Consider the following 19,454-nt stretch of genomic DNA (forward strand, 5'->3'; position numbering starts at 1 on the left):
TTCAACTTTTGCACTGGTCCTTCATTTCTGAATGAAACTATGAGAGCACCTACATATTTTCTGTACCAAGCACTGGAAACTCACAAGTTTATGACTCATTGTTTCCCAAGTGAGAAGAGCTCTGCCACACACAACTGCCCAAACTGACTGAGCTTCTGAACATGACTCATTGATCTACAAAAAGAAAAAGCCAAGTCAAGACCCACTACCAGCCAGAAGCAACCCCATTAAGAGAGGAGCATCTCTGTACATAATCTTGGCAAAATCTCCTACAGCAGCCCTGCTGGGCCCTTCCCATCTGCTTCCAAAGTCTCCCCAGGGCAGAACGAGGCAGCAGTCTAACTTGTGGGAACACAAGTTACCCAAATGTCTGCTAAAGCCTGTTAAATGTATACCCTGCCAGAAAGAAGCAATGCAAAATAAAGTTTGCAGAAGTCTGTTCTATGTAACTCATAGAGCAAATTACTGTATAAGGATAGCAGGGGACTAATAAACAGCCCACCTTCTATATTACGTTTCACTGTGTCCAACCTATCCACTGATGGCAGTAACACCACAGTTACAAGGTGCAACGTTCCTTATAGAGAATTTATTTTTTAAGTAAATAACAAGCAGAAGCATCAAGTGTATATCAAGGGTAATATTTATCAGTCTAAGAAATTAATGATAAATTTAACAACAGATTATTTATCTTCATTTTGTAAATCGCTAGATCTACCCCCAGGCACCAGCTTCAATCTCAACTGTTTTTAAACTTTTAAAACATTTAAGACATGTTGACAGCACATTTTGGGAGGAGATCAGTTACCACGATAGCTGCTGAAAAGTAGATAGAAAATAATAATTTGAGCTCAATTCTGTAATGTCAGAGACCTAGATTAGAGAAGCCTTAGATTCTCCGGTTCAAATAGAATTCCCTTCTTAGCAATAGTATTCCTTGCCACTGGAAGACTTGTCTGATGTTTTGTTTTGAACAGCTGCTGAGAAGTAGTAAAAAAGTTGTCCTACCTGTTATAGCAAGTACAGCTACTGCCTGGTATGTCTGCTAAACGTGGCAACTTCTTGATTGCAATAGAGAACACTGAAGAACATTCATAGGAAACCCCCGGACCTCCTAACACAACATGGAAATCATTTCTCCTTTTTGTCAGACCCTACTGGTTTGAAAACAAAGTTTGATGAATAAAAAAAGAAAATCATATCCATTTCAAAGCCTACTGGAAAAATAAAGTAAACATCAAGGGTTGGACTTGATGATCTTGGAGGCCCTGTCTGATTCTATGATTCCAGCCTGTCTGATTCTATGATTCTATGATCTGTCATTCATTCATTTGTTCCTTGTAATTCTTGGAAGCCTTCTAGCTCCCTTTTAAAGCAACCAGCACTCTATTATCATTAATAGAAGCGAGCAGACATAACCAAAATAATTTTTCTAATGTTAACATAAAAACCCACAAAGTATCTGGTCATCATGCATCCTTCCAGCTGCTCCAGATCTCTAGCTTACTTTCCCCCTGGGACATTAACAAACTTTCAATCAATAATACTTCCAGGGGGGGGAGAAATCTCAGGCATAGAGTAGAGCATTACTTTCTGAAACGCAGAAATACCTCCACAATGTCACAGCCCACCCCTAACGTGTCTGTTTATAGGAAAGGGAAATCCTACTGGAAATGAGATGACTCCACAGAAGCATCAGGAATCCAGTAAAACAGGCCAAAGGTGTAGGTGATAGAGGAGGGGCAGCATACCCAGAAGAGAAGGAAAACAGCAATCGCTCCTGTCCTGCACATCAGTAAGTGAATACAGAGACATTATAACGGCTGGAAAAGAATAGGACAAAATTTAAGAGTACAACAATTTATAAAGGAATTTCCCTAGTTAAAATTCACTGTCAAAACAACAAAAAAAAAAAAAAAAAAAAGTGTACACAGTTGAAGGAAACACGAAGCAGTGTGCCAGACTAAAGAATGGAAATCTTTGATGATGGAAAGAATGCAACTAGAAAACCCAACAACAGCCACCTCATTCTCAACAGTGCATTTCAGTTCTGAAAAGACATGCGAAGACAATTATTCTGAAGTTAAGAAGGATCCAATTGTGAAATAATAAAAAAATTAAAAATTAAAATTAAAAATTACTTTAAAAATTAAAAATTGCTGACCTGGATTCATCAAAAATCTCATCATGTAACAAATAGTGTAAAGGCTTCTCTAGTACTTCAACTGATGTGAAACCATAAAATCAGCCACTGTAGTATGACAAATGTCACAATAAATATTCTTCAAATAAGTGTTTCTCCACTAAACCAGGAACTGTATGACAAAAATTTAACTCAGCCCTCGGAAAACCATTAAAAAAATAACTCTCAAATGCTAACATCGAACTGCTTCAGCCTGTATGAGGGGAGAAATAATGTTAACTAGTCAAGACAAGAGGTGCTTGTTTGCAGGACATTTTTTGACCATTTATTCCTTGACTCTACAGAGCTTTCAATTACAGCACAACCACAGACTTTGGTGGAGTAACCAGCTGGGCATCACCACCTTCTCTGCCTGCAACAGCTATAAATTATCCCAGGACTATAAAGACTGTGTCTGTCCACAGAAAGCAAGCGAGCAAAACACCAGAAACCTGAAGAAACAAACTCAAGTGTGAATACAATTTTATAGTTTCTAAATAAGCTCTGATAAGGTTATTCTTAAATTTCTACCTAACCTGATTTATAGTTGCCATCAGCTATCAAGGTAATCCTTCAGGGACACTATGGTGTTGCAAATGCTTTTATTTGACTAACAATAGGACAAGGGGCAATGGTTATAAACTGGAGAATAGGCAGTTCTGTATAAATACAAGGAAAATTTTTTTCACTGTCAGGGTGACAGAGCACTGGAACAAGGAGATTATAGAGTCTTCCCTGGAGACATTCAAAGCCCACCAGGACACATTCCTGTGTAACCTGCTATAGTTGACCCTGCTTTGGCAGAGGGGTTGGACTAGATAATCTTTCAAGGTCCCTTCCAAGCCCTAACTTTCTATGAGTCTATGATACAGATACTAAATTGCAGTGGTTGATTCATGTCTATAAGCCCCTTAAGTGTGTGTGGAACTTGTAGGAAAAGAGAGAAAGAAACCATGGATGCCCAACATGGGGAAGCCAAGGGATGAACGTGCTGGCTAGCAGGGCTGGCTATTTCTGCCTTGCAAGCAACATGGATAATTAATCTGCAAAGTGGTTAAAAATAAGTACCATTCCTCTCCCTAACAGCTCCCTCAGGACACAACCCCAGAAACAAGCTCAAGCACTGACACAGTGGCACCAACATCACCCTTAGGAGGGGCAGCAGGCAAGTTTCCAGCAGCAGTGTCTGGTTCAGCCTGCAGACTCACTCCCCACTAGAGCAATCTGCCCTGTCACCTGCAGCAAGCCACAGAAATTTGGGGACATACTCACATATATTGGAAACCTCTAGTTGCACCAGGAAGAAGGCAGAAATTCTTAAAATAATGGGTACAAGGAACGCAATCACCATTTACAAAAAGTACCACTAAAAACCAGCTTCAAACAACCCAACATGCAATTGCTGTTCAAGGATTGTCTGGTCCCTTCAAACTCCTGTGTTCCTTGGTCCTAAAAGTCTTCCTGTCAGGCCCTCTCACCTACGTAGGAAGCAGCTTCCTGAGGAGACAAGCTCTCATCCATGTAGGAAACAGGTTTCAGAGGATCTGTAGAGGGATGAAGCCAACAGTAATAGTAAAAACAACTAGGCAAGGAAAACAGCTGAAAGGAAGAAAGAGCATCAGAAAAGAGGAAACAGATGCACTGGAGGCAGGACAAAATACCAGAGGGACGAGGAAAGCAAATGGAGAAGGGGAACGTAATGTAGTCCAGATTGAGAGAAGAGAGCACACAGTAAGGTGCAGAACAGAGATGAGGCAAAATAATGGAGAAATAGAGACAAGAAGTAAAGACAGAAAAAAGAAGTTGGAATAAATAAAAAAACAAAAATAATAAAAAAAAAATAAATAAAAAAAAAAAAGCCCAGACCTATCAGAGCAATACATCTTAAAGAACAGTCCAAGTTTAGGGACATGGTAGATGAAATCAAGCCACTAGAGCCAAGGTAGAAAAATGTGAGGAGGAAAATGGGAAAAGTGAAGAGAGGTTGTCAATAGCAGAACTTGCAGGAAGATAAAACATCCTACAGAAATCTTAACATTTCAAAATCTGCTGCTCTTTCAAATCAAGATGAAAGGCAGTTTAATTCATTAAACTTTAACATGACTTTACTGAAGCACTGGATTTTGAGGTCAAACTCTAATGATATTCAGTATAAAATGGGAAAACAAAATACTACTGCTTTTCTTTTCCCAAGGGTTTAAAGAACGTCTCCCAAGAATGGCATTTCTGCAAAACTTTTTGAGAACTGATTTTCCTGAAGAACTGGTCCACCATAAATTTTACGAACAACTTAAGATAAAATCCCTGTTCTCACTGGAATGAAAATGTTACATCACTTAGTCTTATTTCAAAACAAACAGTTTAGCAAAGGATATTTGTGGTGTTGCACGTTGAGCCACTAATTTTAAAAACTGTCTTTAAGACTTCAATGCCATTTCCCAAGCCTGTCCTCCCATATCAAGGAAATGGTGACATAGTTCTGAACCAGAAAGACGGAGTTCTTAATATGACAATCACCATCAGGAGACCTATGCAGAAAAATCCCACTACAAAAACAGTTCTGCCCCTAAGGAAAACACCTCAGCCTTTGTTCACTGCCAATCAAAGGCTGCATGAATTCACAGCCACCACGGTGCAAGAAGGATCTACTGCTCAAGCCTGCTCCTAGCCAGGTGTGTTAAAGAGACAACATTACAAAGTACACTCCCTCTTGTTTCAGGAATTGTTTTAATTAGCAGTTCTTTACTTTCTTCCTTTTGGCCATAGCAAGCAATTTACAATGTTTGGGTTTTGGGTTTTTTTAAAAAAAGAGCCCTCCAGGAACACTATGTCATTGTAGCTGGGAATCCCACACACAGCTGCAAGAGATTTAATTTTTTTTATTTCATAAGGTATTTTTAACACTGGTCACATTACATTCATTATTGCTTTTGAAATAATGTGATGTGCCATGGGGCTTGCAAACTACAAAAACCTTAATTCTCAGGAAAGGGAATGCAAGTAGTTATAATTAAGCAGATTCCCCAGAGATCCATGCATCTGAGCAGTTATAGCTAGGAAGAAACAGAAAGTTGTAATATGCTCCGGTCTGCTGCTTAGAAGCTCCTCGTGAAGAGCAGCCCCCCAGTTCCCAGCGTCTCTCAGCCGCTCCAGCACCCGCATCCTCTCCCATCTCCTCTGCATTCACATGCAAATCACACGGGTCACACTCAGCAAACGCTTTCATCTCAAATAAGCGATTTACCGGGGTCTTCCACCAGGAAGGGAAATCTATAGGACCGACACGACTATAGAGGCATTCCAATAGGATTACTCGAGTCATTTCCATAATGCTTCATAAAACCTACCACTGCACAGAGGCGGTAGCCGCAAGCATTTTCTAAGACAGTCCTTCTAACCAACACTACCGCTCAAGGGCATCGCTCACAAGAACAAATGCAGAGTTAAACCTCAGCTTTTACAGAGATTGCCATCTGTTCAGCATACTTTACACTGAAATCAGTGGCTTCAGCACAATTCACAAAGAAGGTGCATCCCTGTGTTGAGTGCTGCCAGCAACAACTGCAAACTGAAGGGACACAGACCTTGAATAACTTTCTTATGACTTGTAGTGATTCACATCCGGGCACGGTGGGTAAATTCACTGCCTGCTTCGAGTTGGATAAAAGAAAAATCGGGACATGAGAGGAACAAGCAGAACTAAACCCAAAAATACTCAGGTGAACCCCGTTTAGGACTCCCTGCTTCCATAAACCCCTCAGTAGATTTACACACATGTTAAAGACCATTTATGGTTTTAACATATTCTCCACTTTTAAAAATGCTCAAGAAATTCCCTTGAAACTAACAACCCTAAAAGGACACACTCCCAGCCCAAAGCAGCCCAAAGTAAGTAAGGCCCAAAAACTATTACTTCATACCATCTCAAAACCTATGCAAGATACACACACACAAAAAAGTGGAAAAATCAAATCAAAACTCAGCAGGAATTTCCATCAATATTTCAAATAAGCAATTTCAAAATAAGCCAATTCAGAGAACTATGCAATACAACCTGAAATCCTGCATCACCTTGTGGCATACATGTGTCGGGTAAACCACTAAGAGAAAATGAAACTTAAATATTTACTCACACAACTTGGTGGTGCAAATTAGCAAAACAGGTACTACTCTGAAATGCAAAACTTGAACTGCAAAGTAGGAAGAGGCTTTCAAAATATTTGCTTAAATAAGTTAGGCTTTTAGAGCTTGGCACAAATCCCTTTCCAATCAACCAGACATCAACTGATTGTGAGCCCAAAGGCAGGAGCTTGCAGGGGAACTTCAGAGTCTCCCTCTTTGTTTCAAGAATAGAAGGAGATACAGGCAACAGCAAGAGTCCCAACATTCTCTCTAATGTTTCCTATTTTCTGCTTATCCTCCAAGAAGGAGAAATTTGAAGCTTAATATAAATGCTACAGAGATAAATAGGAATAATGAACATTTACCCCAAGTTACAGTTCACATGGTAGGACTGTATCATCACCATATCTCCATCCAAAGACACCCAGAATCTCATAGGTACACTAGTGCAGTGAAGCTGTGGTCCTGCACCCAGCTTGAACCATCTCTGCACTGGAATCACACATATTTACTCCAAGTAATCCAGAGTGAAAAACAAAATGGGCAGCCATATCAGCTAATACAAGGCACCAGTGCTACATGGAGTAGTAGTTGGAGCATGTAGGTATAATTTAAATCTTCGCTGCCAACATGCAAGCAATCCACATGCTATGATGATGCTGTCATTATTACACTAATAATTTAGAGCGTGGGCAGAAAAAACAATTAATTACTCTTTTGAGCAAGATATTTCCTCCACAACAGTGAAGTGAGATTGCTCTGGCAGGCAAATTTTTCAAAGGCTGAGGTTCAGTGATTCCACTTTAGTGGATTAGAAGGCTTCCATGTAGAAGCAATGTGAATGTAGGAACAAACAATGGTACAAACCATCCTAAACAGAGATTACACAGAATATGCCCTTAAATAACTCAGACACAAATAGGTAAAATTGATGCTACCAAGGATTCAAGGGGTATTTCAAATGTAAAGATTTTGGAAATATGTCATTTTGTCCCATTAAGCTTTACCAGTTAAAAATACACTTCAAAAATGCCCCTTTTTTTTTCAGAAAATATTTTGTTATAGCAATAACATTAAATAAATATTTGTTTCTTTCTGCAAGGCAATCATACCCTATTCTCTGTATCACTTAAAATAACTTTCAATTATTTTAATTACATGTAAAATGAACCCCGACTAACCAATTACAGCATAAAATTCTGATTGAAAGGCAATTTACAGGTCAAAAATATTTTTTATTGTAATGCAAGGCTACTGAACCTCATTTTACCAATTACATTAGTTCACACGTGTAGATCTGCAAGACTGTTTTAAATAGTACACGACTGGCTTTGATATGATATCACTATATTATGCAATTTGTGACTAAGGTGTTGTGTTCTAAATGTAAAAAGAATCACATATTCTATTACTTGACATAGGTGTTGAACCAGAGCCAATAACATCCACTATACTTTGAGAGAACATCTTCCTCCTAAATACAAAAACTCAAAACTTCACAATCAATGTGTCAGTTCAGATTGCATTTTACATATCACAAGCCTTAGCAAAGAGCTGGTATTTCACAATGCCTGAAGTCTTAAACTTTGCTTATCAAAGCAAAATAAGAGGCAAGAAAAGGTAGATGCTGAGTAACTAGAAAACATAGGGGAAAACAGAATAGCCAATTTGAAAAAAAAACGCATCAATTCATATTTCTCTGTGAAACAGAATTTTTTAAATACTGAAATAACAGTGTAAGGTAGTACAAAACATTGCTATGGAGTATTGTGCAATAATATGGAAGTACTGCAACGCTGCTTTGGACCAACAGAAAGGAGAATAAAAATCAAAGGGTTTTAATGGGATTTGTTTTTTAAAGAACTACAAATAAAATTTTAATATTAGGGGAACAAGTTCAAAAATTGACACCTCTTTATCAAGACAACCTTAAAGAAGATAAAACTGTCAGTGACCTAATAAAGCACTATCTCTTCCTCTGTACTCAGATACACCCCCAAAAGGCAAGGGAGGAGCCAGGCAGTGATCAGCCTGGTCTGGACATGAGCCCCTCTCCCCTCAGACCACGGCAGATGCACAGGAGGGAGCACACCCATTTCCTCTGCAGCCACAGGCACTTCTCCTATTCCCACCTCAGTCAGCTGCTCAGGAAGCCAACATCACTTCAGCAGGAAACTCTCCCTTTCCCTGGCCAGGCCAGGATCTGCCAGGTCCTCTCACTGGCATGGCCACGATGCTTCTTGCAGGGTCTCCTCCTCTCTTGCCCACCAGCAGCTCTCTTGCCTCTAATCTTGCACCCCTTTCCCTCCTTGCCTTCTCTATTTCCTTTATTAACTACAATCCACTTAAATTCAATTAACTTTTTCGACGTTCAAATGAGAAGGGGGAAAGAACGAGGGTGAGAAATCCAAGATCTGTGACCAGCACACAAATAGCATGAACGTAGGGTACTAACCCATAGTGATGTGCAACGCTGCAGCCTGGAAAATAACCTCCTGGACCTAACAGTCCTAGAGCAGGCAGTATGTCCTAACTGACACTAGCGTGCCATCATTAAATGGTAGTGTCATTATCATTAAATAACACAGCATACCCAAGACTGGCTTTCTGTATTTACCTTGTTTTTCTTGTCCTCTCCCAAAATCAAAGTGTCTTACTGACACGTCCTTCAGTCCAGCTTCCCAGCTTTTCCTGACAACTCTTCCTAGCTTGTATTTCTTTGGACTGTTTTCTCCTGCTTATATATCCTTCTCTTTCCCCTTGAGTATTTTTTATTTACCAGTTACTTTTCAGAAGTAGTCCTTCAGCTTGCCACTATCACAGGTCTCCCACCTGTACTCAAGAAGGCTTAGAAATGAACTTGGCTTAGTTGACACAACCCAGCAGTGTGCCATAAACAATCATCAATTTAAATAATCCACTGTGTGAAACCAGTACAAGTATTTTTCCTGTTAATGCATTAGACAACTTCCAGCACACTAAAATTTGTGCAGAAGGGGACATTTGAGACAATTCTTGGCAAGATGCCTATGCTGCATTCAATAACTGTATAAGAAATATAACTTCTAAAATAAGCTTTAAAATACAGTACAACTGCAGTGTTCCCTTCCCACTCAACCAAAAAGATTCCACTTGAAAAAAAATCATTACATCAGTTTTCAAATATTTTTTCCTCCTTCTTCTTAAGGTAAGAAGAATTACCTAGAAAAACTGGGTCACTTACTTTTTGTCAGTTGCTTTTCTTAGCACAAATCATAGAGGTCGTATTAAGGTTTTGCTTTGAACAAATTCTTGTTCAAAATATTTTACCAATTTTGACACATGTAAGATATATATATATATGTATACATAACATACATATAGATAAGTATATCTTTACAGTACATATCTTACAGCTTCCATTGAGATGAATCATGGAAATAAAATTAAAGATGTAAAAATGGTTTGATCCACTAAACAGCATTTACATTAAATATACAGTATTTTATAAATAATTTTAAAAGATGGTTGGTTTGTGGTTTTTTAACGTCTATTCTTTCTATACACTTTTTTTTAAAAATGTATCAGTCCCCAAACTCTTGTTCAAGCCAGAAATGTTTTGCAGTTTCAGAAAAACTTTTTTAATTTAATATACCTTTGTAGTTCTTAACTCAATAACCTAGCACCTAACATAACAAGGAAACACAATAATTTTACACACCAGCTCTCTCAAAGATCTCTCTGCCCAAGGAATACTTTACTGATACCCTGTGACTCCTGGGAAAGGCCACAAGCACCACCCCAAATCCCTTTTATTTTCTTATTTAATTCATCTATTCCTTCCTAAGATCCCAGACCTAAAACACATTCCCAAGCACAGAGGTTAGCACATGCATTCCACAACATTCCACTGTTTCCCTTTTAGCCGTGAAGAGATGATTCCCATCTCCTCCTTTGCTGAATCACATGACACACAAAGTTTGATACCCTGACACTTGGCACGATCTCCTGGGCTAAAATTTGGAATAAAAAAAAAAATATTTTTTTTAAAATCAAGCAGCATGCCTACAGGGAGGCACACATGGGGGGAAAGCACCTGTAGGAAGCTTGCAGAGGTGGGATGCATGCTCACAGAGTTAGGGGCAGGAGATCATGGTTATCATTTGTGGGTGAGAGAGAAGCTCCAAGTCAACAGTAAGATCAGAGGAAAAGGAGAGGCATGCCACAGCACAGCCACATCTTGGGGCTACCTGATGCCACTATAGCCAAGAAATATAAAGTACTGCTCAAAAGCTCAGATGTCAAACTTAAATATAACATGGATGGTAAGATAATAAACTTCCTTTGGAATACATGATGACACACAAAAAAAGTAATTATCTAAAATTGGAAAACATCTGAATTTTCATACAAAGTGAAAAATAGTTATTTTTTATTAAAATAATAGGAAATTATTATTTGTAATATTTAATCTATGTCAGCATCCCCTTTAAGTAAGCTCCCATGCCACTATTGCACTAAGTGCTGTTTTCCTGTTTAGCAATCTCTCACAAGTTAACTAAATGGCTTGCAAAAAAATTTCAAAACTACTTTGCAAAGTATTAAAGATAAAAGATAAGCATTAAAGAGATGACATCTTCCACAAATCCGTTGTAATCCATCAGTTTAGCTTTTATATTTCTGGTGAGAAATTACTGATGTTCTTGTATGATTATGATTAAACATTGGGATTAGTACTCTCTGGTTTGGATCACTTCTATTTGTATTATTTTTTAATAACCTGCATTAGCCAAGAGGCATCTGAGGAAAGTGAATAGCTACAGTGAACAGCTCCCACAGAAGAGGCAGAGGCTGAGCTGCAGTGCTTCATCCTCCACCTCACTGTCAGCAGGCACCCATGCTGCTCATCAGAGGAAACCCTGCAGTGCACTGGCATGCCAGTCACCTCTCTGCAATTTATTTAGCACATTCCCCCTTTCAGTTCTATTCCCAGTAGCTGCAAGATTTAGCACTTCTTCATATGGTGCTTGCAATGACTGCTTCCACAACACCAGCTTTCAAGGCTGATTCAGACTCCTCTACAGTTAAAGGCCAAAAGAAATTATTTGATCCATCTACCAAATATCCTTTTCTGATGGCACATGCACTGGCTGAAGCATAACCAATGTTGCTAGCTCATGATCATTCAAACAGCAAAGTGGTTTTGGGCCTTGACACAATAGCTCTTAGTAGAGCCAACACTGTCCTGTTGTGTTCAGTCACAGCAGGGAAAAAACCTGGATATGGATGGCCCTGAACCCAAGAGTTTTAATCTCATACAAAGCCCACATGTGATTTTTCAGCGGTAGACCTGGCCCTGAGGCACACCAGTTCTTCAGACGGGAACTAAGCAGCATTCAGCTGCCAGTGTAGAGGTAGAAAGTTTCCTTGGCAAATCAACAGCGCTGCTCGTCCTTTATTTATGCTCAGTTTATACTTTACATCTGAGGTGTCCTTTCTGGAAAGCACAACTGACTGAATCAGCTTCTGTTCTTCAAAAGACAGCTTCCACTAACCAAATATAAATATTTCATAAACACACAAACACAGACAAAAACTGACAGCATTCACATAGCTTCTAAACCCCATGTTTTGCAATCTAAAACAACGGAGACATTTCTCCTGGGCAAGCACTATTCCCTCCAAAAAGACAGGGGTCTGCATCCACGGATTTCAAATGCATAAAGCAGCCCACCCATGAGAACAGCTGTGACACAAGGCGTGTAGCTGGTAGTGGGACAAAGGCACATAGCTCACCATGCTAGCCAGCCCATAAGAGAGAACATACCCACTGCCATTTGGTCGAGAACGTGTTTGTGTTGCAAACCATTTCATGTCTCAGTTTCTGTTCCTGTCCCTGAAGTCAGCAACAGTCAGGTGCTTACACAGCAAAGCAACAGTGCTCCTGTTTGACCAAACAATGGTCCACAAAAAATTAGCATCTAAGGCAGCAGCACCAGGCACAATTCCCTCTAGACTTCCGATGTAGCTTTGGAGGAGTTACCAAGGTCAACTGAGCAAAGCTGATGACTATTGCTGACATCTGATCTGCCACATTCATTCTGAAAAAATTGTGTAACAAAATGGAAGAAACCCAACTCCCTTGTGTCACAGATCTGACACCTACTCCCAGGTCTGCCTGAGGCACCATCTCTCACTTGCCCATTCTTTGGCACTGCTGCATTCGTAGCCAGCCCCCCCAAGACACGAAAACTCAGCTCCTAGAGAACGACCTGACAAATGACAAGAGCAGTAAGACACAAGGCTAAAAGCTAACAGTTTGCCTTCCACAAGGCCCAATTGTGAAGCCTTCATTCACTCTTCTCATTCTCCATTTTGTTGCCCAAAACTGTGCAGCCAAACCTGAGTGATTTTAAAAATTTGTGGCAGAAAACAGCATAATTTGAAGAAATACAGGAACTGCAGCTCAGTTACAGATGACAGATACGGGCCACATAAGGTTCAAAGGATTCAGCTATTCATCACAGAAACTGCAGCACATTGAAGTAGACTGCAATCTGCAGACAAGATATTTTCCACACGAATGCCATTCCATGCCTCTGGTGTCTATAAATCACTATCCCACAAGGAACAGAAGGGTTAGCTACTGTTTCTGCAAGACCCCAAGATCTGACAATGCAAGAAATGCATTAGTTTCCTTATGGACAAGTATTCTGATAAAACTCGTACTTTAGGGGACTCAACTCTCCAGACTCCAAATAGATCTCAGCAAATTAATATTTTGCAAGCCTCTGAGACTTCAGCATATGTTATTTCTAAGGGCTCTTTACAGGTTTAGCAACAAAGTATAAGAAACTTGCAGAACTTCAACCTCCCACATTTTTATTAACAATTTCTGAAATTGTCACTGAGTGATCCTTTCCAGCAGACACTAACATGATCCAACCTTGATCTTGCAGGAAGCAAAGGTAACATTCCCAGTAAATTTAATGCTCAGTAGCATCGCCCACTATGTTTTGGTCCAGCAACAGTTCTCTGTTTCAAGGGTGAAATCAGTCTGCACCACTGGACAGAGCAGTCTGCAGCACCATGGAGTGCAGGTTCCTTAGGCATGGAGCAGACATACAGGCAAGGAGACAACTGTTACAGCTGAGAAACAACTTCAGTAATCAAATTATATATACATGCAGCTCAAGTTCAAATTATGCATTATAAATAATGCAATTTACAATTATGATCCATAGTTCAAAGAAATAAATATTAATCTGGATTCCCAAAACTCATCTAAGAAAGCGGAGCATTTGGAAACTTATTTTTAGTAGACAGAAGATCACCATGGTTTTAATTAAACAAAAATAAAATTAATACTGGTCCAGACAAGCAACAGTAACTCTTACTGAAGTTAATTCAGAGAGTTAGCTATTCCATATTTTTTATTGATTTTAATCAGGGCAAGAAATTATTTCCAACAGTTCCTATGCAAATTATTTATAATTTTTCAAACTAAATAGAAAAAGGATGAGTTTAGAAGCAATCAAACTAACTATAATGACTATAAACCAAAGCTGTGATACAGTTTAGCAACTCCTGAAACTCTCATAGTTTGAACAGTTCAGAGAGACAATTTATCTGCATTTCTTCCATTCAGAGGGGTCCACCCTCTCATCTCTACATCACCACCGCCCCAGCATACACAATTCTAGCAGGCACTTGAGGTCTCAAGGACGCAGGGATAGCCTCTATACCATTCACATCTAGTACAAGGGCCTGGGAGTTTTCATTCTGACCAGCTGCAATACACCTGATAAGTTGTTTTTTTTTTTCGTTTTTGCACTGTGATCTTACAGAAAACATTCCTGTGATAGTAAAACATAGCTGTTTTGTTTGTTGTTAAAAAAAGTAACAGGCTTAGTGAGTAAAACACGGACAAAGAAGCCTCCTTCCAAAGTAAAATTCCCTACCACTGCTTTTTTTTTTTTTTTGCCAGCGTCCTAATTACCAGTGGCTTTTTTTTCTTTTGCCTATAAACCTGACGAAGAACCTTAACACTTAAATATTACAACGTGTCGGGTTTCCAACGTTTTAAAACACGTTATAGACTCAGAAGTTTAGTTTCCTTTCAGACTGCATCTGCGGAGGCAAAGGTGTACACCGAGCAGCGACAGGAAGTGAGCTTCTTCGCAGTGAATTATTAATATAACCTTATCTCGGTATCTGAAGCCAGCTTTATGAAGCACAATAACGAAACATTAGTCCCAACTAAAAGATGCGTTCAAATGGGGATGAATTTGGAACACTTCACTAGTATTTGACCAAAATGTCAATTAAAAAACTAACCATAAAAGGATCTGAAGGGAAAAAAAAAAAAAAAAAAAAAAAAAAAAGATACTAAAAGACGGACAACCAGCTATTCAAGAACACGATTTCATTACTAGTCACCCTTTAATTACTCTTTAACACTGAGCTTCACAAATCGCAGCAGTTGATGCGAAGGCCAGAGGCCAAATGTATCGCTGCCCCCCTCGCCCACTTCCCCACAGCCCCCCCCCCCCCCCCCCCCCGGCCAAGGCAGCTCCGCACCGTTCCAGAAATACTGTCCCTGCTCCCTCCCTCCCAAGCTCCCAGTTCCTCCGATCTCCCTCCCCTCACGTATTTAGGTAAATGTAAGGGGTGGGCAGGGGGGAACAAAAAAACCCCACAACCAAACAGAAACAAGAAGTCACTTAGTACTGCGAAGCGCTCGTATTAACTGGTAACGCACACAGCAGTGCTCAGTCGGTGGCTCCGGGACCACCGCGGGGCACTGCCCCTCAGCCGAGCCGCCCTGGTGTGGAGGGCCCCGCGGGGGCTCCGCAGTCTCCCGGCCCAAACCGCTTCCCGCTGCAGCCGCCAGCCTTCGCCGAGCTCCGGGATCCGTCGGCCCGGAGCTTCGGTCCCGCCGAGCCCGCGGGCGGCACCGCGCAGATCAGAGCGGAGCTCACCTTCTCCGCCCTGCGGGAGCGGGCCAGGCGCGGAGGCTCGGGGCTGGGGAGCGGCCGTGGGTGCGTCCAACTCCCCGCACCCGGCGGCTGCCCCTCCGCACCCGCGGGTCGCTCCGCGCCGCAGACAAAGCGGCACGAGGAGCGCAAGGGCTAGAGGGGGCGCGGAGAGGGGCGCAGCGGAGTTCGCACCTGGGACATCTGCGGGCGCAGGTTGATCTCCTTGAGGTTGATGGAGTGGCTGCGCAGGTTGTTGAGGAGCTGGCAAAGCAGGACGCCGTCGCGCAGCGTCTGGGCCAGGTCGAAGACCTGGGCCGTGTCCCAGGTCACCCGGTGGTTGGGAGGCAGCACCTTGCAGCTGATCAGCCACTGCCCGCACTGCTTCCAGGGCTCCATCCCGCACACCGCGCCGCGATGCTGCGGCCGCGGCGGCCCCAGCTGCGCCCTCCAGCCGCCGCCGCGGCCGGCTCGGCCCGAACCGGCCCACCCCCGTGTCCGCCCCGCCCCAGGAGGCGGATCCGGCCCGCTCCACCGCCCCTCAGGCCCGCAGGGGCGGGTGCTGTCCCCGTGACGGCGGGTGCGGCCCCGCAGCACTGAGCGAGGTGCTCCGCGCCTTCGTTCTTTGCAGCGCACCTGCGGTGGCACAAGCCACAAGCGCCTGCGGAAACGAGATGCAGCTGCAACAGGCTGGTATACAACATGGAACGGTGTTACGTTCTGGTTTGGTTTCAGTCTTTTATCCGTGCACTAAGAAAACAGCTAAAGGCTCAGAAGCGGGCAAACCAAGCAAGCTGTCGGGCATTAACAAAGATGCCTTTCGAACCCTTTCTAGAAATCAGAGAGTACCCGTCATGGCACAGTATTATTTTCCCTCCGTTTTCCCCCGAAGCATATTGCAGTAACTGACTTGAATTTTATTTGCACTTTAATTAAAGGTTTAAACCAAAAAGTAACATAATAACTTCCAACAATCATTCAGGCAACTTCAAATAAATAAATAAATAAATAAATAAACATATGCAAGTGTTTTAAGTTAAAGGAGACAAACTCTGAAAGTAATAAACAATACAAACACCAGGGTTCACATCATCTGCATATCAAAAGCTATTATTTTCTTTGGATTTCTGAGGCAGCAGTGGAAGCTTACTTTCTAAAAAAAAAAAAGTCTCTTAAAAGGGAACAAAAACTGTTTACTCCTCTATTAAAATGTTCTTTAAAAACAGAAAACCAAAGAAAACAAAACACAGAAGACACTTCTAAAGTGCTATAATGTGTAATTTATAGAGGGAAAATATTACAGTCCAGGGTGAGAAAGGCTTCTAACAGAAAAATGCTAACAATTATTCAAAAAGGTCCACAGCTATCCCTGGTTTTCACATCTCTGTTAAGATGCCTGATGCTTAACTGCTTTCCAGCCTCAGTTAAAAAAAATGCTTTTAATAATTTCCAAAAGAATTAATGCTGACGTTCTTTAGAGTACGCAAGTGATTTGCATGGTTCAGTGAGCTTAAGATGCTGCCTTAAAAAAATAATAACAATTAAAAAAACAAACAGGTTATTTACCTGCTATTCCTGGCATTTTCTGGAGCAAAAAGTGGCATTAACTGGGTCACAAGCACAGGGTTGTAGAACATGCACAGGACAGCTCACCACATCACATTGCACTCACCCAAAAAGAAAAACGTCACCCTTAGAAAGTAATTAGGCTCCAGCTCCACGATCCCTAAAAGAGCATGAGATAGGTTTAACTTACTACCTAATTAGAAAGCACAAGTGTTGCTCATTTGGGAACTGTGTCTGGTTCCACTCCTACAGAAACACAAAGCTGCAAGCACCCAGCTTGCTTTTCAGACCTCTGCTTGTGTTCACTTCGTTCCTACGTTTAAGAGGCTTCCAGCTTTCAGGGAGTGCAAAAGGAGCTTCCAAAACTTCTCTGGGCAGGCCTGGCCTGTTGGATCAGAAATATAATATAATATAATATAATATAATATAATATAATATAATATAATATAATATAATATAATATAATATAATATAATATAATATAATATAATCCTCAATTAGTAGCAAGTTATTTTGCAAGAGTTAAAAAGGGGTCCTAGTTTTCAAGAACAGTGCAGCTGGGATGAAACTCTTCAAATAACTTTTAGGTGGGAGAGTGACTTGAAGCTGAGCTGCCACAGCAATGCTGCCTTCCCTGCTCTCTGCAGGTCCCTCCCAGCCCAGGCAGGGCAGCCTGTGCAGCTCCTGGTTCTCAGGAGATGTGATTTTTCTATTCTACTACCTCAGCCCAAACACCTGGTCACTGCCATCTCTGCCTACTCAGGGCAACACTTTAATTATTTTATCTCTGAGCAGCTGAGAGGGAAGCTTGCAACATAAACGTGCTATCAAAGTACTGGGCTGCCTACAATGAAGCAGAATTAGAGATAATTTAATTCTTCATTTAAATCACAGGGGACTGAAATTAACAGCCTGCACGAGGATCACTTGGCTATCATCACCACAATGAACATCAAGCAGTTTGATCAAGAATACAACGAAGCACTGTCTGGTAGGTAACATGTGACAAGTTAAACATGAAGTGGTAAGTGAGGAAGAATTCGGTCACACCCACAAGCTGTCCTCCCTAACAAAAACCATGACACTGAAAGAAATCTAAAGGGCAGAAAAAATAGATATTAAAACCAGCAAAAATCTGCACTGTTATCCATATCAACACTTTGGCTGCCTCCAGCCAGGATCAATGCTACAGCACCCTTAAGGCAACATAAACTGTTGTGGTGCTTTTGCAGAGCTATAGAAAAATCAATATTGCTCTGATTCATAAACAACAACAAAAAAATCCCACTTCAGGCTAGTTGCTCAAATGGATCTACTTTTTTTACATGGCTTAATAGCAGCAATCCAACACTTCTTAACCCAAACTATATTCAAGGAGTACGTGTGCTCTAAAGTTGGTGGTTGGATTCAAAATATCTTAAATATTTACAATACAATTTAAAATTGTTTGTAAGTCACAGTCTGTTATGCTGCAATGCAATAACTAAATTTGTTCCAAAACACATGAGCTTGTTCCTCTACTGTACCTCATGTAACCGAGTGACATTCCTCCAAATGGAAAAGAATCTGTATAGCTACATAAATTCAAGAAAATTAGTTCTCTACAAAGAGTTATATGGTTGAGAGGGAGAGGACAAATGGATTCACAGCCAAAATTCATGGTCAGCACAACCTTACTAGAGCAGCAGGCTGACTGCACATTCACTTTTCTCTCGCAGTGCTCTTCACAGCCTTCCTCAGGGTGCTACAATGTACACAGTGATTTATTGGGAGGGGTTCCCTTTTTCTCTTAATCCTAAACTTGCTTTTGTTTCAGCTACTTTTACATTGACTTTTTACTGTTAAAAGATGCAAAACCCAGAAAACCCTACAGCTCCAACCTCAAATTCTTTAAAGGAAGCAGCTGCTGAAGACATACTAGAAATTTAAGTTACTTCCACCCTGTTCTTCTCATACTCCAAGAACTGCTTATGGATCTGTCTGATTGGAGAATCCTCTGGATTCAAAGAGAGGCAGTTTAAAAGCCATATCAAGTTTCACTAGCATGGACTGTCATTCATGAATCTGACAGCTAGATCTCAGTTTAGATTGCTCAGAAGGTTCAATGCTCAGAAGGTTGTTTGTTTTTTTTTAAGTATTATTAACCCATCCACTGAAGCAGTTTTACTTCAGAATTTTATAAAGAAAACCGGAAAATTTCAGATACACAGTCCCCATTCTCAAAGAACAGCAGTGGAGCAACATAAACACACACACACACAAAAAAAAAAAAAAAAAAAAAAAAAAAAAGCGCATCTCTACTAAAAGAACAGCACGTCCAAAGCAAAATTGTAAATTTGTGTGGTTTTTCTCTCCTTCCAGGAGACAACTGTCTCCTTACGCAAGTCATCATGAATTTGTTTTCTTTACTGTGCCTGTGCTGCACCCTTCCCAACTCTTTTTTCTTGTTGCTTTATTTTAAAAAAGAAATTCAATTGTTTTATAAAGACACATCTGTAATTTTTCTGAATGTGTTTCCCACCATAAAACTTTTGCTGTGTTTAAATTACATTGCTCAGGCTGGGGAAAAATAAAGAAAAACATTAATAATAAAAACCTCAACACAAAGGTACACACACTGCCTGTGTTTC

General features: G+C 40.8%; 1 protein-coding gene across 3 annotated transcripts in view; it reads right to left on the reverse strand.

The window, feature by feature from the left end:
• Positions 1 to 15,762, reverse strand: part of VAV3 (vav guanine nucleotide exchange factor 3) — a 158,572-nt gene extending 142,810 nt beyond the window's left edge. The window contains exon 1 of one of the 3 annotated variants that reach the window (XM_071750979.1): positions 15,454 to 15,762. In XM_071750979.1, coding sequence (XP_071607080.1) covers positions 15,454 to 15,657 — 204 coding nt within the window. In that variant the 5' untranslated portion in view covers positions 15,658 to 15,762. The remainder of the gene's footprint in view (positions 1 to 15,453) is intronic. The other 2 variants (XM_071750978.1, XM_071750977.1) reach the window with 2 other exon arrangements.
• Between the last annotated feature and the right edge of the window lie 3,692 nt (positions 15,763 to 19,454).

This window comes from Heliangelus exortis, chromosome 8 (genome assembly GCF_036169615.1).
Source record: "Heliangelus exortis chromosome 8, bHelExo1.hap1, whole genome shotgun sequence".
Classification (NCBI taxonomy): Eukaryota; Metazoa; Chordata; class Aves; order Apodiformes; family Trochilidae; genus Heliangelus; species Heliangelus exortis.